Here is a 24,972-nt window from a genome sequence, read left to right as displayed (position 1 = left end):
GCTTGACTTGAATTCCTTCATCTCAATGTCAGCCCTTGTGCTTCACCCCCTACAAAGCCAGGTTAAGCCAAAGAGGGGATGAAGTTTGCATATTTGATGCAGCTGTTCGAGACAAACAGCACTACTGCCAAAGGCCTCCATCAGGAGCTAAGGGCATGTGGAAAATTTTAGCTGAAGTGACTGTGGCTGTGATGGGAGCAGTTTGTTATTTACTCATCCCTGGATATTTTCCTAACCCCACTGGCTGGGCCTGTCTCATTCCCCCACTCTCCAAAGCCCCTGTGAGGGCAGACACTACAGGCCACAGCATATTCTTAGCACTTGGAATGCCAGCTGGGCCCCATCAAAAAAACCTCTGTATGTCAGCTCATTATCCTTCCCTCATCCTGCTCCCCTCCCACTCCCTCTCCTCATTGAGGCTGTTCTTTTCAGCTCCCTATGTCTCCAGGGGTGAAGGGTGAAACGTTCAGGAATCCAGAAACCTCCATCCCTTCTGAAGTGAGGAACAAGCTAGAAGAAACTGGGGAATTCCTGAATAAGTGAATGTCATCTGGATTGCCATGAACAACTTTGGCAGAAAAGGATTAAGAGAGTCTCATGTTATAAATAAGATCTGAAGAGGAGGGGAGAGAAAGGAGGGAGGGGGGAGGGAAGTCTGACTGATTCTTGTTTCCTTTGAATAAATGGCCTGTCCCCCTTACTTTTTTCAAATAAGATATGTGGTATAAGGCCTATTTTGGGGGGTCTTCACAAGAGTATTTGACTCATAAAAGAATTAGCATTAATAAAGATTTGACTCATGAAGAAGTTAATACTCGAAAATGGTTTTCAGGAAGCTAGATGCAAAAGATAAGAGCCTCAAAGGCCATGTTATCTAACATTCTCACTTCTGTACTGGTGTAGCATATTTTCAGTAGCTCTTGGTAGGATGTGTCTTTAACCATCCTCCTTGTCCATTAATGACTCATCTCTGTATCTAACAATCTCTCTAATTGTGGTCCTATACCTTCCCTCCAAGTCTTGAGCTAGGCTCTGACCTAGCTCAGTGGAAATAAAGACAGCAGCTGCTGGAACTTACCTGCATACCACGTTGGCGTCACTGCTGGAGTGAGGAAGAACAGCAGAGAGAAAGCTCCTCTTTGAGTTACTTGACCAGTCATCCTTGAAAGGTAGAGTTAGGGAGAGAAGAAGAGGTATGTGGCCGGTAGTACCAGGGTAAAGGAAAGTAATTTTCAAAAGTCAGCCATCAGTAACCTTCCAAACGTGAAAGGGAACACAATTATGGGATCTGTGAGGAAGGACAGAGATTTGAAAATTAATGAATGACTGTTATATCACCCGTCCCCACTCCCATAAAGATTTTCCATTATAGTACATTTTCTTCAAAGGAGAAGGAGAAGGAGAAGGACATGAAACAATCTTCAACTGACCCTGCTTGGGTCACATGCAAATATCCCATGGTTCATTTGGGTACCAAATGGTACATGGTTCAGTGAGGGACAATGATGTACCAAGACTAGGAAAAGGTCAATAAAAAGTCACATAGAATCAAGAGGGAATCTGGCAATTGAAAGCTGCCAGTCATGGCTCTGTACATTCTAGTAGTATTCCCTAACCACTAATCAGGGAAAGTCTTAGAGTATATGGTCTGAGAGCCTGAACTCTGAAGTTATACACAGATCTGGATGTGAATCCAATTTTGTCATCCATTAGCAACCAGACCTTGGGTAAATTCCATAACTTCTTTGGGCCTCCGTTTCTTCATCTATAAAATGGGGATAATAAAAGTATATCGCTTACAGAATAGATCATTGCCTGGCACATAAGGAAGCAATCTACCTAGCTATCACTAATTATTGGACATTATTATTACCAACTTCATTTTGGACAGGACTGGATGTTTCCTTTTTCTAGCGTCCCAGGCAGTAAACTCTATTCTGTTCTTAGCTTTGGGCTTTGAGGCTTAGTGGTTTGGTGGTGGCTTGTGGCATTCAAGTCTAGCCTAACTTTCTAGTTTTACCCTGCTGAGCCAGCAGGAAGTCAGCGAGGTTAGGGAGCCCCCCACTGAGGTCCTTGAGGAGAGAGTGAGCTGGTTCCAATTGCCCTCTCACTTCCTGTCCTGCCCTCACTCTAATGGCATGAGAGTTTTGTGGTTCCCAGTGGGCAAATACTTCATAAAGTACAGTATTACAACTTGCTGCCCATTGGCATAAAAGGGCTACTGATTTCAGCAAGCACCCGTTCACCTACCTGCGATCAATGAGATACCTCACTCGGAGCAGGAGGCGGTCCCAGAAACGAAGGAACAAAATGATGGCAGATTCTGGCCAGTCCCTAAGGCACAAGTGAAATTAAATAAAGGAAAAAAGTTTCCCTCTGATTCATTGCTACTTGGCTCCTGATTTTATCTAGAGAGCAAGGAAGCAGGAGAGAGAAGTTGAGAGCCAGTGAGGGAGGCAAGGAAAGTGGAAAGATGTGGCAAGGATATTAGAAAAGAAAGAGAATCTGACAGAGCTAAAAGGAAAGAGCTGGAGAAAAGCAGAAAGAGGCAACAAAAGGAGGAGAAAGGGGCTTAACAGATGCAGGTAAATGAAGAGCTAGGTAACTAATGGCTGGGCCCTGTCCCGCATCCAGCCTCACTCCAGTTCCTCTGTTGTGGAGCAGGGGTAGAGGGGTATGCCTTTTTCAGATACAATACTCGGAGTCTGTGACCTCTGCTCTGCCCACATCCTCCCTAATCTCAGCCTGGAAACTTGACTCACTGGAGTCAGCTATCCCTCTGCAGCCAGGTCACGGCCCAGACGACAAGCAGCATATCACTCTGTTTCATCAAAGAACTTCTCCCCCTTCCACCCCGAGTCATGTTGCCCAAGTCCTGGGTCCTTTATCCCCTCCCTAGCTGCAAAATAGGGCGGTGTAGCATGAAGGGAGTAATTGCAGATCTTACCTCTTTTATGTTTTTGTGGTTCGTTCTCTCTCTCTTCCTTTTTCTCCTTCCTCTGCTCCTCTCATCAGCCGGGAAAAAAAATCCCTTCTACTTTAACATTCCTAGAACGAGCGGCTCCTGGTCCGTCTGGGCCTCCGGGATTCTGTTAACACTGCCCAGATGTTAGGACGTCCACATCAGCCAAAAGTTCCCTTAAAGCTATATTATCCCCAAAGCTATAGCTCTTCCTCCCTCAGAGAAGGGTTTTAGAAAGAAGGGGGAGTAGAGGGATTGGAGGAACTGCGTCCGTCTGCTGCAGGACAGAGAGAAGTGTGAATGGCACTGGCCCTAAGCCCGTGAGTATAGCGATGACTAACAGACGCTGGCTAAAGAGCCTCCAGAGATGTGTCGCACTGAGGAGTGTTTCTTTTTGTGACTCAGCATGACATCAGGATTGAATGAAAGGGGATTACACAAACCCCAAGGAGAGGGAAAGAGTGAAATTGACTTTGATGTTCCCTGGAGATTTCTCCTGTGCTTCCTCAGTGTTGCCCTCGCACCCATGACCTGACTTCTCTAGGCTTCAGTTTCTGATAAGATTATGTTGTTGACAGAGAGGACCGTGTGCTTTTGCCTCAATGGTCAAGACGGATTGCCAGCTCTTGGCATCCTCCCTCCCCTCACACCCGACGTTTCTGTCTCTTGAAACAATGGTTTGGGAAAGAGAACGTTTGTAGCTGTTACAGAAAGAGTTTCTCTCTGTTTTGTGCAAGCAAATTGGTAACCCTGCTCAGTCATGAGAAACCTTGTGTGTATGACAATACCAAGCTCAGTAGCAGGCCTGAGTCTGCTTCATTTCTAATCCACCAATCATGAGTAGGTATCACCTAACTACTGTGTGTTCAAACCATGACGAAGCAGAAGTCATGATCTCAGCTTCACCTGTTCAATGGCTTAACAGGCAGCTGCTGTGTCAAGGATGGTGCACATAGCGGTAAAGACGACAGACAAGATCCCCGACATCCTAGTCCATAACTCAGCTATTATTTGTTGAACAGCGTTTATGTGCCACACATTGCTCTAGATACTTGAGAGACACCAGTGAATAGACAAAAATCTCTGTTTTCATGGAATGGACGAGACAGACTAGGGAATCTTAACTGGTCATCTGCTGTAAGCTCAGCATTGTGGATTCAGTGGAGAGCAGGAAATGTGTGACCCTGGATCACCTGGAGCTTAGCTCCAAGAGAGTTTATGTTTAGTAGGGGAGACAAGGGGAACACAATTAGAAATCTGTGGAACAACATGAAGCAGTAAAGTACCAAAAGCTACGCTGTACACTTAGGACTCTAGGAGGAAGTCAGAGGAGGGGAGTACCTGGGAAGAGGAGGCCTTTGGCCTGATCTCGGGCAAAGGAAATGACATAAACAAGAGCTGACTGTTAGGTCAGAGGGGGGAGGGGCTGGCTGGTAAAAATGGCTCAGGAGAGTGATGGGAAATAAAGTTTAATAAAGTAGGGCCAAAAGAACAGATACAGAAGTTTATTCCAAGCTCGTGCATTATGGAAACAGTGAATACATTAAATATCATGTGGGGGGGGGCAGGGAGGGAGCGAGAAATGAGCAAAGAAAGTAATGAATTCACCCATAGTTGTATTAATTGCTAATGCCCCCCTTCACTGGCTCCCTCTTGGCCTAAAATACATTCCAAGCTCCATACCATGACACCCCATACCCTTCACAAGCAGACCCCACCTATGTCCTCAGCCTAGTTTTAATATTCACCCCCATACCTCCTCATTCTGGACACACTGAGCTTCTTTCTATTTCTTTGATGCCCAGGTGCCTTTACACAAAGTTACTCTACCCTGGATGGCCATACTTTCTTTCTGTGTTGAAACTGGGCCTTTCTCTCCTTTAACAGCACACTATACATGTCTCAGTTCCAGAACTTACCCACTTATTGTCATTGTTCTTATCTCTGAACCCTTGTAGACTCTGAGGGTCCAGAGGGCAAGAACCCTGTCTTGGTCTTCTTTATATCCCCAGCACCCAACACAGAGCCTGACTCATGTCGGGGTGGGGATCCTGTGTAAGGCCTCACTGCCACTTACATCTGGAAGGAGTGAGACAACAGGGAGGCAGAGAGAGGGTAAAGAAAGCGAGGGGGAAACATAGGGAGACACTAGGGTGTTAAGAGTAAGGGGACAAGTTGGGGGAGAGGGACAGGTTCCTGTAACACACTGGGATGAGTGGTATGAAGACAGTAACTTAAAAAAACCACACTTACGTAGCACCTACTATGTGTGGAAAACACTATTAGACACTGTAGGGGTATAAAGTTAAATAAAACATCCTCCATATGGTTTGGTTGGGAAGAAAAGCCAAAAACATACAAAGAGACTGACAACATCCATACATATTGAATCTCTTAAAAGTTCAATACCATTTTCAAGGTTAAAGCTTTCAATATGAAGCCCTTCGGCAGTCAATAAGGAACTATTTTCAGAAATATTTGGTAGGGAAACTGACTTAACTGAGATCTCATTAAAGCTCAATAAGGATAGACTAGATACAACTTTCCAAGAAAAATTGTGTGACTTCTAACACCATTCAAAAATCTTTCTCATTTCTATGTGCTCCAAAACTAAAGATTAGGAGCTTTTTTGAAGGAGACAAGATCAGCAATAGAAAGAGAGAAAAGGATTAATGAGGAATCTAAAAGGAGTAGATGGAAAGTGAGTAAATGAAAAATAGGCACAGAAAAGAATTTCAGAGGAGGAATAATGGATAACACAAGAGAGAGTAGGAATAAGAATATGTCTCTATTTGGGAAACTAACACTGTAGATATGAATAAGCTGATTAAATTATGAGGTACTGGTGGCTATACATAAAACATGAGATCTTAAGAAGACAAGGACGTTCTTTTAAATTTCATAATAGGTACTTAGCCACAGGTAAATTGAAGTGATACTGGAAAAGGGATTAGAAAACGAAAGTGGTAAGGTTACTGTGTGAATAAGAGTTGAATGAATGGTTATTGTGTCATTACTGGTTCCTAAGAAAGAGAGAAGGAAGTTCTTAAGACATTAAGTAGCCGATCAACTTCATTTTTCTGTTTTATGACAGTGTAATACTGAAATAGCTTGGATATTTAGTTTTTTAATTAATTAAACCAATCATTTGATAACTGCTATGCAGTTACCCCTAGACATCAATTATGACCTCAGAGCAATGAACTTGACAGGGATTGGCTGAGCACCAAATGAGCTCATCAATTGAGCATTATGTCCTAGGGGTCTGGGGAGAGTATAAAAGGGGGTCCAGGGGCCCTGCCAAACTGGCTCTTCAGTAGTTTCTGAACATCTAGTCGGCAGGATGTAACATAGGTAAGTAGAAATGCAAAGCAGGTAATGTAATTGAGTAAGGCTCTGGGTTAATGTGAGTGTGTGGTTAGACTGAGCACCAATGTTAGAGAAAGAAGTGGGGTGGAAGAGGGGGATGCCCTCATTGAGTTGGGGTTGAGTTGCATGTTGAGTAGGGGCAGGAATTTTGAATGAGTTGGAGAGTGGAGAGGGTATATAGGAAGCAGACATTGCTTCTTAGGGGAATAATCATACTGGCTGGTGTGGAGCAGAAAATTCATATTGGAAAAGTAGTAGGAAATATGAGGGTATACTTCAAACAGTTCATGGACGATGGGATTAAAAGATAAGTTTATTTTGGTATCAAAAATTTTGAAATCCAGTCACCGAAGGCATCCTCATAAAGTTCATGGAAAATGGTATTTCATGAAAAATGCTTGAAATCCACACATAGTTCTTTTTTTCGTGTTATACCATTTTCCATTAACTTTTTGTTAAAAAAGTGAATGGATTTCAAAATTTTGATACCAAAATATCTTTTGATACCATCTTCCATGAACTGTTTAAAGTATACCCTTATATGTGCAGATGGTATTGAGGAGGGAGGGTTGATGGCTGGTTGAAGGGGTTGGGTTGGCACAGGGGAGGTCTGACTTAACAGTGGGCTCTTGTTTATGTCATTTCCTTTGCCTGATGTCTGCCAAAGAAAGATATTTAAACCTAATCATGAAGGTTACAGGCAGTTAGCAGGGAAGGGACACAAATCCTTACTAAATGTTAAATAAAAAACAACTAGCAATGATACTTAAAGTATTTTCCTACATTTTCAACATGAAATGTGGTTTTGTGCTCAGAAAGAGGGAGCAATTAAGAGATGGAACCTGAAAAGGTACTGATTTTTCTACCTCACCACTCTGGGACAGGCAGGGTTACTTCGCAGGTGACTGGGCTATTGGAGTTAAGGCAAAAGTAAAACTCAACCAAAAAACCGAAGTTTGGGGCTGCGAAGAGCCTTTGTTTAAGGCAACATGTCTGCACAACAGCCGTCTTTGCTCAGATTATTCTGAGCTGAGACAGCTGTTTTTACGATAGCCATGTCTCCTCTCACAGTGGGCCGTGTTTCTGATGAGGGAAAGGAAAGTAGGGCAGGCTTAGCCCTAAGCAAGCTGTTTAGCCACATTGAACTTGTTTTTTCGTATGTAAAATGAGGCCACTAGTAGTGTCTACCTCACAATAGGGCCTTTGTGATGTGTCCATGACCTAACATGTGTCAAATCCTTAGCAACAGTAGCTGGTACATAGTTGATACTAGGGTACTGGTTATTAATACTCTAAAGAATGAATTTATCTTGTGACTTGGGAAGCACTTCAACTGCCTTACATGGGATTAGATGCCCCTTTGGTATGGGTTTGGACCCAGACCTAGGCCTAGGTTAGAATTAAATGGAACTTCTGGGTTTGGTGTGTGGAGGGGTGGGGGGTAGGGGTCAGGATGGGAGTGGTTATAGCAGGATAGGTGGCAGTGGTGCAATGTGTTGTGGCCATAGGAGCATTCATTTCCATGTCAGCCTTTGGTTTTATTTGGCACTGACTGTTGTTCAAACAAAGCAGTGTTGTGAGTGGCAGAGGAAGAGAGAGGAGGAAAGTCAACACATTCTTGGAAATAAGATGGGACTTTTGCTGTAACTATTTTGGTTTTTCTTCAGCCACAGAAACATTTCTTCGCTGTCGGGGCATAATGAAAATCCCTTCTTTGATATGGCTGGTACAAACCTAAGCTTCAGGGGGAAACTTCTAGTTGGATGACAAGGAGTTACTCGATACTTGTTTTAGTACAAGGATCCCTCAGATAGGGTCGTTTACTGTAGGGAGGAAGCTTTGCACATGTTCAGAGCCATCTCACACCTCATCTCCTGTGGCTCTGGCATATGTGCTGCTTTGCAAGTTGAATGTCTGCTCTATTTCCTGTTGCCTTTGCCTCAGAGTGTTCATAGGCTTATATCATGTCTATAGACGTATCATTTACGCGTTCTCTTCACGTGTTTGTGTGTTAGGACTTTCCAATTTTAGGAGAGAAGTTTGGTGTAAAGCCTAGCAGTGCAATAATTCATCCTCCAATAGTTGTTGCTTTGGACCCCAGACGTCTAGCAGGATGTTATAGGAACTGGTCCTAGGTCAATATTTGAAGCACAAGAAAGCTCTGTATGACCAAGTCAATGGAACTTTCCTGTTTTCTGGTTCTGTGGTATACGTTTAAAGCAGGGCTTCAAGCAGAAAAGTTTGGTTGCCTCTCCTCCCCCAAATTGGGATTTTTTGCAATGACAATACAGTAAGTGGCCCCTTTGTGATGTTACGCTTGTCTCCGCCATGATGCCCCTCAATTGAAGGGGAAAGAAATCAGCCTAATTCCACCACCTGGGTAAATTTCACTTGTCATTTCAGTTTTGATCTAAACCCTCGTGACTGCGTATTGCTTGGCGATGTGCTTTTTTGTTTGTTTGTTTCTCTTTGGAACTCTAGTTCTTGTGGGTAGTCCCCCATGTCACAACAGGTTCTTTGGTCACTTCTAACCTCTTTTTCATTCTTTCCCTTCCTTCTAGGGTGCCAGGGGCCAAGGAGGCCGAAAATCAGAGCGCTGCTGGCGCTGCTGGTGATAGCAACAATATGATGAAGTTATAAGGGCGGGGGAGGGAGGGGGGCGGGAAAGATTCTCTGGAAGACAAAAGCATGAAGAAAAGCTCCACTTGAAGACCTATGAAATTTCCGACACTAGAACCTTTGTATATAGTTTTCAGTAACCTTCGGCAGGGGGCGCTCGGAAGTGGTCGCCACTTTCCGGACAGCCTCTGGGACTTTACCCTTTAGAAAACTGTACAGTGTTTCCGGCTCTTCTCACTTGTAGACGCTCGTAAGTGTTCGGCAGGTTCCGGCGAGACTCGGCAACTCCGCGTCTCGCTCCGCTCTGCTCCGATCGTCCGGTGCGGTGGTGCAGGGTCCCGGGCAAGTCATGGCGTCCCCGTCTCGGAGGCTGCAGACTAAACCCGTCATTACTTGTTTCAAGAGCGTCCTTCTGATCTACACGTTCATCTTCTGGGTGAGAGACGGCGCTGCCCGGGAAGGCAGGGACAATCCCGGGTTTCGGCGGGGAGCTGGGGGGGGGGGGTGTGTGTGACTCTGAACGAGAGAGCTCAGGTCGGGGGTGGGGTGGGATTTGAGCAGCCGGCGCTGCAGGGACCCCAGCTCTGAGCTTGGGCACCGCGCGGGCTCGGGGCCTCGGGTGCGGGACGAAAGCAGCCGTCAGGTTAAACGCGGCCCCTGATGTGCTAGGCGTTGGAGTTCGAGGCGGGAGGCGAGGAAGGGACTTAAAACCCGAGAGGTGTCTCAGAACCGTTGGAGAGGCAAGGTTTGCGAGGCCCCTTTGAGGGCTCGCTTGCAAATAGTGTCTTTCTTTTCTCTGCTTCGTAAGAGGGGAGTGTTTCGCAGGTAAGTATAATGTGGCTCCACTCCCGCCAATCTAGCCTTAGGTTTGCCTTTGTGTCCTATCCCTTTGTATCCTGTGTTCATCCCTAAATTGCGAGGGGTGGGGGTGGGGGGTAATGGAAGACGTTTCTGGAACGCAAAGAAATGCTTCCCTCCCCCACTTCCAGGAAAGGCGGGAGTAAAACAGTTATGGAAGTTTTGATCCCTAGGCCAAAATAGCTATCCATGACTTCTCTCTCTCTCTCTCTCTCTCTCTCTCTCTCTCTCTCTCTCACACACACACACAAACACACACACACACACACACACACGATGAGTTTTAAGAATTTCGATAAAAATGCCCGAGCTTCCTCTTGTGTACGGATCCCCTTCCCATCCCCCTCCACTGTCCCCTCTTGTTTGCCATATCCCACTGCTCTGTGGCCACCAGACTGCTAAATCGATTCTTGCACCTATTGTGTCTTAAATGCCTGCTGGTTTGTGATTCCAAGATGTTGGCTATACACTGGGTAACTGTATTCTCTGATTTCCCACCTAGATCACTGGTGTTATCCTTCTTGCTGTTGGCATTTGGGGCAAGGTGAGCCTGGAGAATTATTTTTCACTTTTAAATGAGAAGGCCACCAATGTCCCCTTTGTGCTCATTGGCACGGGCACTGTCATTATTCTTTTGGGCACCTTCGGTTGTTTTGCTACCTGCCGAGCTTCTGCATGGATGCTGAAACTGGTGAGTCCTTGTTTTCCTATTTTGTAGGCTTTGTTTCTTGGAACTGGCTGTGGCCCTTTACAATGTTTCCTGTTCCTTATGAAACTTTCCAAGTAACAGCTCAGCTGCCAATTTCCACTTTTAAAATAGACATTTTACTATTGCTTTCCCTGCCCTTTTCAATAGAAACATACTGAACTGATGGAGCAGAGGTTTTGTCCCGCTTGCCTTTGGCTTCTGTTGCAGCAGTACTATATCTTACTTATGCTGACTCGGACTTTCTTTTTATCCCACAGTATGCAATGTTTCTGACTCTCATTTTTTTGGTCGAATTGGTCGCTGCCATCGTAGGATTTGTTTTCAGACATGAGGTAAGCCTGAATCAAGGAACCTTAATATGATAAAATTGATTTACTAAGAGGTTAAGATGGATTAATTTAAGTTGGCAGAATTAGACAAGTTATAATAGTTTAAAAATTACAGCTGTATTTGAGACTTCCTTTTGTTTAAACCTATAGCTGACAACAATGGCTTTCTTGTAAAAAGCCTGGCCCACTTATAATATAAAAGAAAATTTAGAAAATTTTAGGCTGACAAGTACCAGAAGAAAATAAAAGGTACCTATAATTACATATATTTCTACTTATTTTTCTGTATATAAGTACCTATTAAAATGGCACTAGTACAATTTATAACCTTACTAATTGGAAACATTTTAAAGCACAAACTTGGTAACACAAAATTGATAATCTTTTCTACTTAGGCCATACATTTTTAAGAGACTGATTAGACTCAATCCAAATCATCAAAAGTTTAATATTGAATTCGGAATCAGGTAAACCTTCGGTTGTTAGGAAATGATTCAGTGAGTGTCAGCGCCTCAATGAGAATGTTTCACAAAGTGCCAGTGCAGGTTTCCTAAAGTAAGGTTTTATAGCTTCAAAATTCCATAGACATCAGATTTGTATGAAGAGGAGAAAGATGGGGGGGAGTGGCATGGAATAGAGCAGTATATGGTTGTCACTTAGATAAATACATGTTCCCCCAGCGGCGTTTTGCTGAGTAGTCCTCTCTAAACTGTATCTCTTAGAGTACAGAATTGGACCACAGAAGTTAGTTACTGTATATGTTGTCACTATCACAACCATTGGTTAGATGCAAAAAGTTCTTATTTGACCAAGAAAAGAATATGTAGTTATTGGTCTTGTGTTTCCTTTCTGTAGATTAAGAACAGCTTTAAGAACAATTATGAGAAAGCATTGAAGCAGTACAACTCTACAGGAGATTATAGAAGTGAGGCAGTAGATAGGATCCAAAATACGGTAAGTTGTTCCCTTTTGCCTCACAGGAAGGAATAGAGCCTGGCAAGTGTATGTTGTCCACTTAGTATGTTGGACCCTAAGTGATATTACCCACATTCTCTTCTAATTCTCGTCACATGTGCACCTGTTCTCTTCCCTCCCCATTTAGGTCATAGGGCAAGTACTGTTCATAGCAACTGCAGTAGGGAAGGCAGGCCAGTCCAAAGCTGTCAACATTTGATGCTAGAACCAAGGGCTAGTCTCTTGAATCAATTGAGGAGAGAGATTACTGAGTAAATACGTATTGTTTTGAGCAATAGAAGGCGATGTTGGGGTAAATATTTGACTGCAAAGTGGTAATATGAACTATAAATGCTTCTCTTGGATTTTTCAGTTGCATTGTTGTGGTGTCACCAACTATAGGGATTGGGAAGATACGAATTACTACTCAGATAAAGGATTTCCAAAGAGTTGCTGTAAAACTGAAGACTGTTCTCCACAGAGAGATGCAAATAAAGTAAACAATGAAGTAAGGAGACTTTTAGAACTTTTTATTTGACAGTGTTTGAGGACAGAGTTGACTCTATGATTTACTCACAAAAAATGCACACGGTGTGTATTAAAGCAGGACTTAGGTTCCCATGACTAGCAAGTAACACTTGTAAATGCATAATCCAAAAGATGGGAATAACAATTTGTCCTATTGAGAGCATGTGAAAGAGAATGGATTTCAATAAAATGACTATCAAAGTTTAATGGTAGCTGAAGCTCCAAGTATTTATTATATGAAGAAAAGCACAGATTGCTTGTGTTGTACTTAATGCTTTTTTTAATGCTCCCAATTAGGGTTGTTTCATAAAGGTAATGACCATTATTGAGTCAGAAATGGGAGTCGTCGCAGGAATTTCATTTGGAGTTGCTTGCTTCCAGGTAAGCCCCTGTTGTTCCTTAGGAAATCTCTTACCCCTCTTGTAGTTGCGAGCGAGACGATTTTTAAATTTTGTTCGTGTTTTTTATTTCCAGCTGGTAGGAATCTTCCTAGCCTACTGCCTCTCTCGTGCCATCACGAATAACCAGTATGAGATAGTGTAACCAGCCTATCTGCGAGGCTTACTCCTCTCCAACTTCAAGGTGCGTGCATTTTAATCCTCAGCTGAGTTAGTGTGATGCCTGGCCTGATTGTGCCAAGAAGGTCTTGTCCTGGAACGTATTCAGACCTTAGTGCTCATAAGCCCTTCATGGGCAGGGCAGGTCTCTCTACACAGTGGATGGCCAGAAAGCAGTAACTTAAGCCACAGCTTGTCTGTGCATGCTTTCTCCATGTAAGCAACAGAAAAGCCCCTCCAGGTTTACATTTTTAAAATTTTTTCATTTGAGAGGCAGAGAAGACACAGAGAGCAAACATCTGCTGGTTCACTCCCTTAATGCCTGCAGGTGGCTCCTGGCTGAAGCCAAAGCCTGGAACCGGGAACTCAATCCAGCTGTTCCACATGGGTGACGGGAACCCGACCACTTGGGCCCTCATTGTTGTGGGTCTATTCCTGCTAAAGAAGACTTCCCAGGTGTTCCTAGTCAGTGACTCAGTTGAAATGAGAGGGGTGCCCTAGGGTTGAATTCAGCCACCAACAGACTTTACATTCAAATGCTGAAGTTATTGAAACACAAGTTTCCTTCAAAAGTAGGCCAGATGAGTTTATGGCTCTAACAACAATCCTCCAGAAATATCTTTTTAGCAAGAAAGCAACACTGTCACTCACTGATGAGGACTGTGGTAAATGCAAAGTAGACAAAGCACTAGGGAAGTGCCAGTTACTGGTCAAGGGCAGAGTTGAGAGGGTACTTCAAAGTTCTTGGAATTGGGGTGACAAGCAAATTAATTTTTTTCTTTTTTATGTTTTAGGACACTTAGGTTCCCCCCTGTGAAATATAAGAATGCCTGGATGGAACGCTGAAGACACTACTTACCAGTAGATTGAAAGGCTACATCAATTGACCGAGTCAATCAAGATAGTTGCTCAATATGTTCTAAGTCCACCTTACAGTCCCATTCTTATTAGATCATTGAAACCCTCTATCCCTCCGAAACACTGGAAGAGCTAGTAAAATGTAAATGAAATATTGTGTTCCTCGTATTTTTCTCAGTGTGGGGCCTTTGAAAGGCACTGTGAGTTTGCTGTTTTGATGTAGATGGAACTTGACCCCTCTGAATTTGCTATTGATATAATGTGATAGACAGTTGACCTCTCTGAACTATGACCCCTTCCCAGCCAAGGTTATCTGATTTGATTGTGTCATTTGCACCAAGAAGTTAACGTGCTTTACTAGCCTCTGTTCTCCAGATGGGCAGAGAATCACATGGCACCCATTGTCAGAGTTGCCAGGTGGTGGTACTGGTCTAAAGACCCAAGACTACAAGGCACCACCAGTGTTCGGTGATGCATCAGGTTTCAGCACACAATTTAACATTTCTTTGCCTCTGAATTAAGGCATTTATACAGTTTATATTTTCCTTATTGTTGAAAGGTTCTAATTATTACTTCAACTGTGTCGGAATTATTGTACTTTCCTTAGGAATTTAATGGAACTTATCTTCATTAGCTTTCACTGGTATTTCCTTATATTAATAGTCTTAGTTTCGGTTTGTGTCTTTGGTGAATAAATATATGTCTTTCACACAATAAATATTGTTTTTCTCTAAAAGAGTTGTGCTTAAATTAACCTTTAGAAAATAAATTGGGTTGGTTCGCCACTGAGAAAGCTAAGCCTCTTTTCTACTTGGAGTATGGTTTTTTTTTTTTTTGCTTTTAATAATTTTATTTTTTTCTAATTTTGTTACTTGAATTTTCCATAGCACCTTGGCAATTGGAATATGGTTTTAAGATAGGAAACATAAAGCTGAGGCCTTGAGTAATTAAAATAATAATAATAATAATAATAATGTCCCTGTATAAAAAGCTGTTCCCATGAAAGGATTGCATTCCATATAAAAAAAGCTTATGTTTAGCCTCAGCCTAAAAATAGGACTTGATTGTACAGTTTGCATTAAAACCACCTATAGGGAGGGGTGTAGCCTGTATTTTGGGGATAACACAGAAGTTAATAATTACTGAGATTTAAATGGTAGAATTATTTCTTTGGTTTTGGGTCTCTCTATACTTCTATCAATAGGACATAATCATCTTTGCCACACAGCCTGTGAATTGATGATAAGGGGGAGTCAACTGCAGTTAAAATGGATAAAAACTAGTTGAGTAAGAATAACAGATTTTGGGTGCATGTTTTAAAATGGAGTTACTGCAGGAAAATGATATACTTCATTAGAACATTTGGTGGTTCGTTTTGTCATAAAAAGTGATAAGAAAGAGTTGATAAACAGTGACTCCGAATGCAATAAATCAGATATTTGCCTATTGGGATCAGTGATGGTGAAAAAGCAACTATTTAAAGGACTATTAGAGAAATTTCCAAACATATATTCTCTTTAGGTTTTTTTTTTTTTTTATTCATTTGAAAGGCAAGGAGACACAGATAATCTTCCATCCACTGAGTCATTCCCCAAGCTGTAACGGCCAGGGCTGGGTCAAGCCGAAGCCAGGAGCCTGGAATTCCATCCAGGTCTCTCATGTGGGTGGCAGGTGTCCAAGTACATGGGCTGCCCTTTGGGGCTTTCCCAGACACATTAGTAGGGAGCTGGAGCTGGATTGGAGGTGGAACATCCAGGATTTGAACCTGTACTCATGGGATGCCCGTGTCACAAGTGGCAGCTTAAAACACTGTGCTACGGGGCTGACGCTGTGGTGCAGCGGGTTTACGCCCTGGACTGAAACGCCGGCAGCCCATATGGGCGCCGGTTCGAGACCTGGCTGCTCCACTTCGATCCAGCTCTCTGCTATGGCCTGGGAAAGCAGTGGAGGATGGCCCAAGTCTTTTGGCCCCTGCACCCACGTGGGAGACCCAGAGGAAGCTCCTGGCTCCTGGCTTAGGATAGGCGCAGCTCCGGCCATTGCGGCCAATTGGGGAGTGGACCAGTGGATGGAAGACCTCTCTCTCTCTGCCTCTCCTTCTCTCTCTGTGTTACTCTGACTTTCAAGTACATAAATCTTTAAAACACACACACACACACTGTTCTACAATGTTGGGCCCCTTTAGTTTTTTTAAAAAAATACCTAACCATTAAGAGGAAAAAAATAGTAGAAAATTAAAATATGGAAAGTAGAGAAAAGCCACCACACATCACAGTTCAGGTACATTTGTTTATTTTTAAGGTGACCTTGTTTTATATGGCCAGGTATAAAAGCCCCTTAGAGCTAATGTGCATGTGTGCACATGGAATGTTGACCTTACTGCTTTTTTACATACAGCAATGTGTTCTGTGTCTTTTAAAAATATTTCTTTCTTTGAAAGGCAGAGTTAAAGCATGCGAGAGAAATCCCCATCTGCTGGTTCACTCCCCAAGGCTAAAGCCAGGAGCCAGAAGCCTGGAACTCCAACCAGGTCTCCCACATGCATATCAAGAGTCTAACTACCTGGGGCCATCTTCTGCAGCTTTCCCAGACACATTAGCAGGGAGCTGGACTGGAACAGCCAGGTCTGGAACCTGCACTCATATGGGATGCCCACGTTGGCAGATGGTGGCTTACCCCACTGTGCTACAATGGTGGGCCCCTTCTTTTGTTTTTTAAAAAAGCTTTCCCTAATCACTAAAAAAGAAAAAGTAAAAAATTGAGATAAAGTAGAGAAAAACCACCACACATCACACTTCAGGTGGACTTGTTTTGGATGGCCAGGTACAAAAGTCCCTTATAGCTGATGTGCACATATGCATAATGGATTAGCGACCTTAATTCTTTTTTTTTTTTTTTTTTAGCAGCGATGTGCTGTGTTTTTATTTATTTGAAAGGCAGAGAGGAGACAGAGCAAAAGCGAGCGAGAGCGCGAGCGCCCTCTTCTGGTTCACCCTCCCCAAAAAAGCCACAAAGGCTGGGGCTGTTCCAGGGCCAGGCAGAAGCCGGGAGCTAAACCTCCACCTGGGTCTCCCACGTGGGTGGCAGAGACTTAAATATTTGGGCTATCTTCCTCTGCCTCCCCAGGCACATTAGCAGGGAGCTGCATTGGAAGCGGGGCAGCCGCAGTTAAACCTGCACCTCATACTGGACGATGGCGTGGCAGGTGGCAGCTCCATCCGCTGTGACGCAATGCCAGCCAGCCCCAGCCACTAATAATTGAAAGTGATGAGGCCTGGCCTGTAGTTTCACCTGCTTACAATTGGTGAAGAGAAAAGTTTGCGTGTCTGGGTAGGGAGAGTGGAATGCAGCCAGACAAGCGGAGCCTAAGCAGTTCCCGCTGCGGACAATCGTAGACCCGAGGCTTTCGGTAGCCACACCCCTCGTGGGGGTGGGGAGAGGATGTGGCGTCTCCCGGTGCAGGCCTCGGCTTTCTAACCAAGTTCTTAAGTTTTGTTGTTTTGTGTTTCATAAAAAAAAACTTGTGAATTTTATAGTTTACTTCACAATATACCCGCTTTTAAGTTTAAAATTATGCTCCATTAACAAATTTAAAGCAAAATTATTTGAGAGGCAGAGATAGCCTCCGTTCCCTGTTTCGCTCCCCACCATGCCTGCAGTGGCCAGGCCTGGGACAGGTGAAAGAAGCTGGCCACTCCATCCGGGTCTCCCAGGTGAGTGGCAGGAACTCGGAAGCCGGGTACTGCAGTGCGGCAGGCCAGTGTCTTCCCCGGACTTGGGAAAGGCCTGCGCCATCCTCCTCTGTTTTTGATGTTCCAGAGGGTTCCAGGGGGTTGTCGGATTTCCAGGCACTGGGTTGCTCACTTGCAGAGCAGCTTTGAACGGCACTTTGAGAAGCAGAGATCTGTAGGGATATTTGCTAAAAAATGTTTCCGTGGCCTACTCCAATGGATTGTTGGCAGAAATGAATAGCTAATACAAGGTATAAATGCCATGTCTGTTTTTCCTCAGAACTCACACACGAGTCTTTGAGACCTGAGGTTTTTCGCCTCCTGTCAGAATCCATGGTGATACATTGCCAGTGAACGCGGGCCAGCAAACCTGTTAAATCATGAGACGTGAGGCAATGTAAGCCGTTTTTGTGTGTGTTACCTGAGAAAACTTTGGTTCCTTTGGACGGTTTTGTATGGGCTTTTGTGTTTGTAGGGGAAAAAAAACAACACAAGAGAAAGATGCTCTTTATGCTTTGCCTCACCACATCATAAGCTACTTTGACATTTGATTTTTTTGTAAAAAAAAAAAAAAAAGCTTGCGGTCCTGCTAGGTTAACAAAAGGAAAACAAACGGTTAATAATAGATCAGAAAAGGATACAGAAGGCGCCAGCTACAGAGAAATGAGGCTTGCATTTTTAAATCGGCACTTTCAAACTTCCCCCAGATTGCTTGTGAGAGAGGAGCATTGTGGTTTAATTATGGCTTTTCTATTTGGTGCCCCTCACCCCTCGGAGCCTGGTAGAGTTAGGCACTTGTAAGAGCACAGTAATTGCCAGTGGGCTACATGAATGAATGGTGAGTCTAATTATAACGCCCTACACCTTCTGTGTAAAATAGGATGTTGATCTAAAATTATCTTATTCTCTTTAAGCCACTGTTTATGTAATAGTAACCACCTGCCCAGTCAGAAACCACTTAACCTTAGAAACCACGGCTAACTTCCTCCTGGTCAAATCACTTTTTGCTGCTTCTCTTTCTAGAACTCTGTGCTGTATTTGATGCTGCTGAACATGGTTTTTCTTCTATGTTGACCTTGTCATAGCCCGATTTTCTTTCCTTCTGTTTTCTCGTGTTACTTTACTGTTGTGAATTTCGTCTTCCTCTTCAAGTGTGGCCGCCCCCAAGGGCTCGTTTTTTGGCTTTCAGTTCTTAGACTATGCTGACCTTACTTTGAGGAGTTACATGCCAAGGTGGTGCAGTTTAGTTGTATGCAGCTTGCTTGTAGTCCCCCCCCCAACACCTAAAACCTTAGCACTCTGAACATGTAAAAAAGGTAAAAAGCATTCCTCCTCTAAGACTTAGCGCAAGGCCGGTAGGCACTCCCGCGATGTTCGAGAGGCCTCCTTCACCAAGGATGACACAGTTTGTGGGAATTGGGGAGCATGGGTCAGCTGCTCTGAGAGTCCGTTCTTGTGGGTGTGCCGTGTGCATTCATTCCTCAGGTGAACATGGATTCTTTGGGTAAGATTGTCATACTGGATACAGTGGCGCTCTCATTACCACATCCTCAAAGTGTTTATTAGAAACAGCAGTTTGTCAGCGGTGACTTGGGAAAGGCTTTTCTCTATTCCCACAGAAGTTTCTTACCACCTTTTCTGGGAAAATATAAGCTCAGTAGCAAAATCCTCAAAGCAAATCAAGCTGGCATGTCTCCTGCCTGAACAGAGACAATTCACAAATACAAGGGATCTTCAAAAAGTTTGTGGAAAATGTGTATTAAGAAAAAAAATCTACACATAGATTTCAAAATGTTTACAGTAAATGCATCATTTATTTTAAAATGTTTATTTACTTATTTAAGAGACAGAGACACACACACACACACAGAGGCAGAGAGAATGCTTCCATTTGCTGCTTTACGCCTCAAAGGGCTGAGCCAGGCTGAAGCCAGGAGCCAGGAGCTCCATCCAGGTCTCTGGAGTGCATGGCAGGAACTCAAGTACTTGAGTGATCATCTGCTGCTTCCCAGGGTGTACCTCAGCAGCATTTAGAATCAGGAGCGGAGCTGGACTCGAAACTCAGGCACTGTGATATGGGATGCGGGTGTCCCTTTAAGTGCTGCCCCAAATGTCTGCTCCTAAACTTATCTTGTAATGCCATTGTCCACAAACTCTTTGAAGGCCACTCATAGGTGTATACAGTGTTGAGTAGGTGCTACAGCTACTCAGAAGCATCGCTGGAAAGGTAGAGCAGCTATAGTGTGTACACTGGGCAACGTAGCTACGATGCAGCGTAAGAGATTCTGAGGTGAGAGATGCCATGTACTTCTCTAGCAGGAACCCGGCATGTTAGGAGAGGTAACTCATGTGCACCAAGACTTTTTTTTTCCTACTCAGTTTCTTCTCCCCCAGAGGAGAGGAAAGAGAACTATTAAGCATATTGAGCATTTACTAATTGCTTCAGTCAACCACCATGTGCTAGGAAGTAGAGCTATGTCCGTTTTTTAGAAAAAAACAAGAACAAAAAATAGCTGAAGGATTAGGTTAAATATCTTGCCCAAGATCAGACAGCTGGTAAGTGGCAGATCTGGGACTCAAACTCAAGTTTGACTCTGAAGCCTACACTTCCTTCATTTGATTTTGCTGCATCTTACTAGCAAAGGGGATCAGGTGACATTAACCCTTAGCTAGAAAATCAAAGAAAAAAGTATCATCTCCTTGAAGTATCTTTTAATCAGTCTGTTGAATGTGAAATCTTTAAAAAGAAAACTTTCATGAAACAGTATTCTATTTTTTCACATTATACCTTGGTATGGGGTTAGTATACCATGAATTGATATTAAAAACCAACCAACCAACCCCATTGTTATCCCTTGCCCCCCCACAAGGTTATTGTGTCAGGAAAGAAGCAGCAGACCATGAAACCACAGCCAGAGCAGGTCTATTCAGAAGAATAAAGCCTGGGAGGGGCTCACGTCCAGATGAACACGATAGAGAGAGAGCGCCTTCCCTCACAGACTAGCACAGACTGGCGGGTTTTCTGGTACAAAGTGGCCGGGAGAGGCTTAGGGGTCTGAGCTAAAGCTGGGCTGTGAGACCGAGGGAGAGCCTGGGCTCGTCCTAAAGGTCCTGCGAGATCCCAGTGTGAGCTGGGAGGGGTTTGGGCTGAGGCTGGACTCTGGGGCTGAGCTGCTGAGCTGGGGGTGAAGACTCGGGAGGAGCCGGCAGAGCTCAGGCTGACGCTGGACTCTTCAGATAGCGCTGTGTCCAGCAGTCCAGGCAGGGCGGGCTGGTCCAGGCAGGGCGGGGCTGTATTAGCAGGGCAGAGAAACGGGGGCCTGCTTGCTGTATGTAGGTGAGGGGTCAACATGGATCTAAGGCTTTCTGTCTTTGTTCCGTCATATTGAACCAAATAAATGATCATGAAGACTTAACTCGCAGTCTAAACATTAACCACTTGCATTTTCTTTTAAATACAATCTAATGCTTCCTCAAGGTTATAAACTTAATATTTCCTACATTAGTGAAGATACTCCATAACACATAGCTGTTTTTGTAACATATTCTTTTGTAAATATCTTTAATAAGTAAAATCAAAATCAAGAACCAACAAAAGCAGAGCTCTGTTACATAGACACACATATGCTGGTGTTAGAATCACTCTCACCCTGGATGCACAGATTCAAACTCCTGCTTTCACTCACTGGGTTGGTGTGCACATACACGTGCAAATAATCTATCCCCCTCCAGGACAGCGGCGGTTTCTAAGGCAGGCAGCCTTCCCCCCACCAAACCCCTGTGCCCCTAGGGGATCCAGAGAGTTCACTGCCCAGCACAGCTCAGTGCAGCCTTGAATCCAACCCAATCACATTCTCACCCAAGCAGAGCAAGGAACACAGGCTCTTCTTTCATGAAGTCTCCCTCTACTCCCCTACCCTACCCTTCTCGGGGCCCCTGACATTGGCAGGATGAAATGTAGCAAAACACACGTCATGGTAATTATTTGAGAGCTTGGCTCAAACACATACCCCAAAGAATTCTGAGAACAGAAAAAAGTTCAGGGAAAATGCAAAATGTATAATCTAACAAATCAAAGATAACCAATGTCTTGATTTAAAAATAGATGTTTCTTATCTACAAAATGACTCCGAATTCAAAGAGGTGTAAAGTAATACGTGGAAAGGTCCTTCTCCTGCCCTCTCTCATTTCCCACTCCACAGAGGGGATCACTGATTAAAGTGCCTTGTGATTTCTTCCACACATTGCCATATGTGAGTACATTTGTATATTGTTTTTGTTCTTCCTACCAATAGAAGCCATGGCTAAGGTCACAGATCATGCCCAGGCTGACTGGGTTCAGATCCCATTTTTACTTACTGGCTGTGTACTCTGCAGCTACTCACCTGATCTCTCTGTGCCTCAGTTTCCTCATTTATGAGAGGGGGATAAATAATAGCATCTATTTCAGAGGGCTGTTAGGAGGATTAAATGAGTTGCTGTATGCTAAGCATTTAAAACACTGGCACATGCTAAATGTTATATAAATGTCAGCTCTAATTTTAAAAAGGACTTTGTTGAAATTTTACATATAAAATCCACCCATTTCAAGTGTACAATTGAAGCATTTTTAGTAACATTACTGAGTGGTGCAATCATCCCCATAAATCAATTTTAGAACATTTCCACCTCCCCCACTCCCATAATAAGATCCCTCATTCTCATTAATCCCTGTTCCTACCCCAACCTTAGGCAACCATTCATCTACTTTCTACCTCTTTTCTAGACATTTCATATACATTGTGTACAATATGTGGTCTCTTGTGCTTAGCTTAGCTTTCTTCACAATATATTTTTTTAAAGAATTATTTATTTATTTGAAAGGCAGAGTCACAGAGAGGCAGAGGCAAAGAAAGAGGTCCTCCATCTGCTGGTTCACTCCCCAGATGGCCAGAATGGCTGGATCTGGGCCAATGTGAAACCAGGAGTCAAGAGCTTCTTCTTGGTTCCCCCACATGGGTGCAGGGGCCCAAGCACTTGTGCCATCCTCCACTTCTCTCCCAGGCCATAGTAGAGTGGAGCAGCTGGGACTTGCTCAAACTGGCACCCATATGGGATGCCAGCATTGCAGGTGGCAGCCTTACCCACTACACCACAGCACTGGCCCCCCCACAATATGTTTTTGAGATTCATCCATGACATATGTAGCATGTGTTTGTAGTCTGTTACATTTTATTGCTAAGTAATATTCAATTTTATGGCTACCCCACATTTGTCTATACCAGTTGATAGACATTAGGTTGTCTCCAGTTTTTAGCAGTTATGGATAATCCTGCTATGAGCATTTCCAAGTCTTTGGGTATGTTTTCATTTCATTTTTCTTAGTTACTTTTTTGCCACTATAATTCAATATCCAAGATGAATAAACTTATGAAGGAAGGAAGTTTATTTTGGCTAACAGTTTTGGAGGTTCACAGTTCAAGAATGGGTAGGCCCCACTGGTTTGGCTGTCTAGTGAGGGTGGAGGATGGCAATGGCAGGATGTGTGCAGAAAATGACCACATGGTGAACCAGGAAGCAGACAGCGAGAGAGAGCGTGAGTGAGCACATTTGTTGTCTGTGTAAATGTGGTCTCTACTTATAAAGCCACATATGACTTTGGGGGACCAAGCCCTTAATGTTTTGGCCTTTGGGGCATAAGCCACACTGAGCATGGATAGCTACCTAAAAGTGGAAATATATAGTAGCTGTTCAATATTTTGAATAACTGCCAAACTGTTTGCAGTGGCTGTACCATATTTATATTCCTATCAACATTCTTTGAGTATTGCTGTTTCTGCCCATTCTCAATAGCATTTTTTGTCATATGTCCATTCTACTGGGACAAAATTATTTCTCATTGTGGTTTTAATTTGTATTTCCCTAATGACTGATGGTGTTGAACATTTTATTCATATGCTTATTAGCCATTCATTTATCTTCTTTGCTGAAAAATCTGCTCATAACTTTTGTCTGCTTTTAAAAACGGGTTATTTGTCTTCTTATTGTAAAATTTTAAGAGTTGTATATCTTGGATACAAGTCCTTTACTGTATATGTGCTTGCAAATATTTTGTCCCAGTATGTTGCTTTTCTTTTTGTTCTCTTAGTAATGTCTTTTTGCAGTGCAAAAGTTCTGAATTTCAATAAATTCTAATTTATCATTTATTTTTCTTTTGTAGGCTTTTGGTGTTGTAGCTAAGAAATCTTAACCTAATCTAAGGTCTGATATGTGTCTTCCTATGTTTTTGTCTAGAAGTTTCATTGTTTTTAGCTCTTACATTTAAGTCTATGAAAAATGTATGTGTATATCAGTTGTCCCAGCATCATTTGTTGAACATTCTTTTCCCTAATGAGTTGTTTTCATACCTTTGTAAAAAAAAACTGATGGGTGGGCATCTGGCCTAGTGTGTTTTTTGTAAAAACTTTTTAAAGATTTATTTATTTATTTGAAAGTCAGAGTTACACAGAGAGAGGAGAGGCAGAGCGAGAGAGAGAGGTCTTCCATCTGATGGTTCACTCCCCAATTGGCTGCAATGGCTGGAGCTGCACTGATCTGAAGCCAGGAGCCAGGAGCCTCCTCTGGGTCTCCCACGTGGGTGCAGGGGCCCAAGCACTTGGGCCATCTTCTACTGCTTTCCCAGGCCATAGCAGGCAGCTAGATCAGAAGTAGAACAGCTGGGTGGTCTCAAACTGCCGCCCGTATGGGATGCTGGCACTTAAGGCCAGGGCGTTAACCTGCTGTGCCACAGCGCTGGCTCCTGGCCTAGTGTTTAAGATGCCCGTTTCTCATATTGGAGTGCCTGGGTTTAATTCCTGTCTCTGCTGATTCTAGCTTCCTGCCAATGCAGACTCTGGGAAGAAGCGGCTTATGTTCAAGCAGTTGCATCCCTGCTATCCATGTGAGAGACCGGGATTGAGTTCCCAGCTCCTGACTTCACCTGGCTCAGTTCTGGCTGTTGCAGGTGTGTGTAGTGAACCGGCAGATGGGAGTGTGCTCTTTCGCTCTCCCCCTCCCTTTCTTTATAAATAACTTTTAAAAATTAATTGACCTTAAGCTTAGGATTTATTTCTGAACTCTCAATTCTGTTACATTGATCATTATATATGTTCTTAGGCCAGTACCACATTATCTTGATAATTGTACCTTTGTGGTAACTTTTGTAGTTGGGAAAAGAAGGAGCGTCCTTCAACTTTTTATTTTATGATTGTCTTAGCTATTTTAAATACCTTGCATTTCCACACAAACTTAGAGATCTCATTGACAATATTTGAAAAAGAAATTGTGCTGAGATTTTGTTAGTGGTTGTGTTCAAGGTACACATCAACTTGGGGAGAATTACCATCTTAACAATATTGAGTCTTCCAACCCAGTAAGCAGAATGCCTCTCCACTTATGTATATCTTTAAGTTCTTGCAAGTGTGCTAGTATTGATCTTTGCTAAAATCACTCCTAGTTATTTTATTGTGTTGATGCTACT

General features: G+C 43.3%; 2 protein-coding genes across 4 annotated transcripts in view; one reads left to right on the top strand and one right to left on the bottom strand.

Annotated features, from left to right (window-relative positions):
• SRPX2 (sushi repeat containing protein X-linked 2) overlaps nt 1-3,298 on the bottom strand; it is a 28,448-nt gene extending 25,150 nt beyond the window's left edge. Inside the window, exons 1-3 of one of the 3 annotated variants that reach the window (XM_062183687.1) lie at nt 2,948-3,298; nt 2,251-2,334; nt 1,079-1,288 (exon numbers count right to left, since the gene is read on the bottom strand). In XM_062183687.1, coding sequence (XP_062039671.1) covers nt 1,079-1,160 — 82 coding nt within the window. In that variant the 5' untranslated portion in view covers nt 1,161-1,288; nt 2,251-2,334; nt 2,948-3,298. The remainder of the gene's footprint in view (nt 1-1,078; nt 1,289-2,250; nt 2,335-2,947) is intronic. The other 2 variants (XM_062183685.1, XM_062183686.1) reach the window with 2 other exon arrangements.
• Nucleotides 3,299-9,170: 5,872 nt separating this feature from the next.
• TSPAN6 (tetraspanin 6) lies at nt 9,171-14,454 on the top strand. The gene is made up of 8 exons (XM_062184102.1): nt 9,171-9,386; nt 10,311-10,499; nt 10,775-10,849; nt 11,702-11,800; nt 12,174-12,308; nt 12,626-12,709; nt 12,803-12,910; nt 13,680-14,454. Exons 1-7 carry the CDS (start codon nt 9,300-9,302, stop codon nt 12,869-12,871), a joined length of 738 nt encoding a protein of 245 aa, XP_062040086.1. The 5' UTR covers nt 9,171-9,299; the 3' UTR covers nt 12,872-12,910; nt 13,680-14,454.
• The last annotated feature ends 10,518 nt before the right edge of the window (nt 14,455-24,972 follow it).

This window comes from Lepus europaeus, chromosome X, assembly GCF_033115175.1.
Source record: "Lepus europaeus isolate LE1 chromosome X, mLepTim1.pri, whole genome shotgun sequence".
NCBI lineage: Eukaryota > Metazoa > Chordata > Mammalia > Lagomorpha > Leporidae > Lepus > Lepus europaeus.
The sequence above is the reverse complement of the archived record's forward strand: the minus strand, read 5'-3'. Positions and strand labels throughout refer to the sequence as shown.

Excerpts from the sequence above, each read along its gene's own strand:
- TSPAN6 (XM_062184102.1), top strand. The coding sequence starts at position 9,300 with ATGGCGTCCCCGTCTCGGAGGCTGCAGACTAAACCCGTCATTACTTGT. Across the intron at positions 11,801-12,173 it reads TAGATAGGATCCAAAATACG|TTGCATTGTTGTGGTGTCAC; the intron begins GTAAGTTGTTCC and ends TGGATTTTTCAG. Across the intron at positions 12,309-12,625 it reads CAAATAAAGTAAACAATGAA|GGTTGTTTCATAAAGGTAAT; the intron begins GTAAGGAGACTT and ends GCTCCCAATTAG.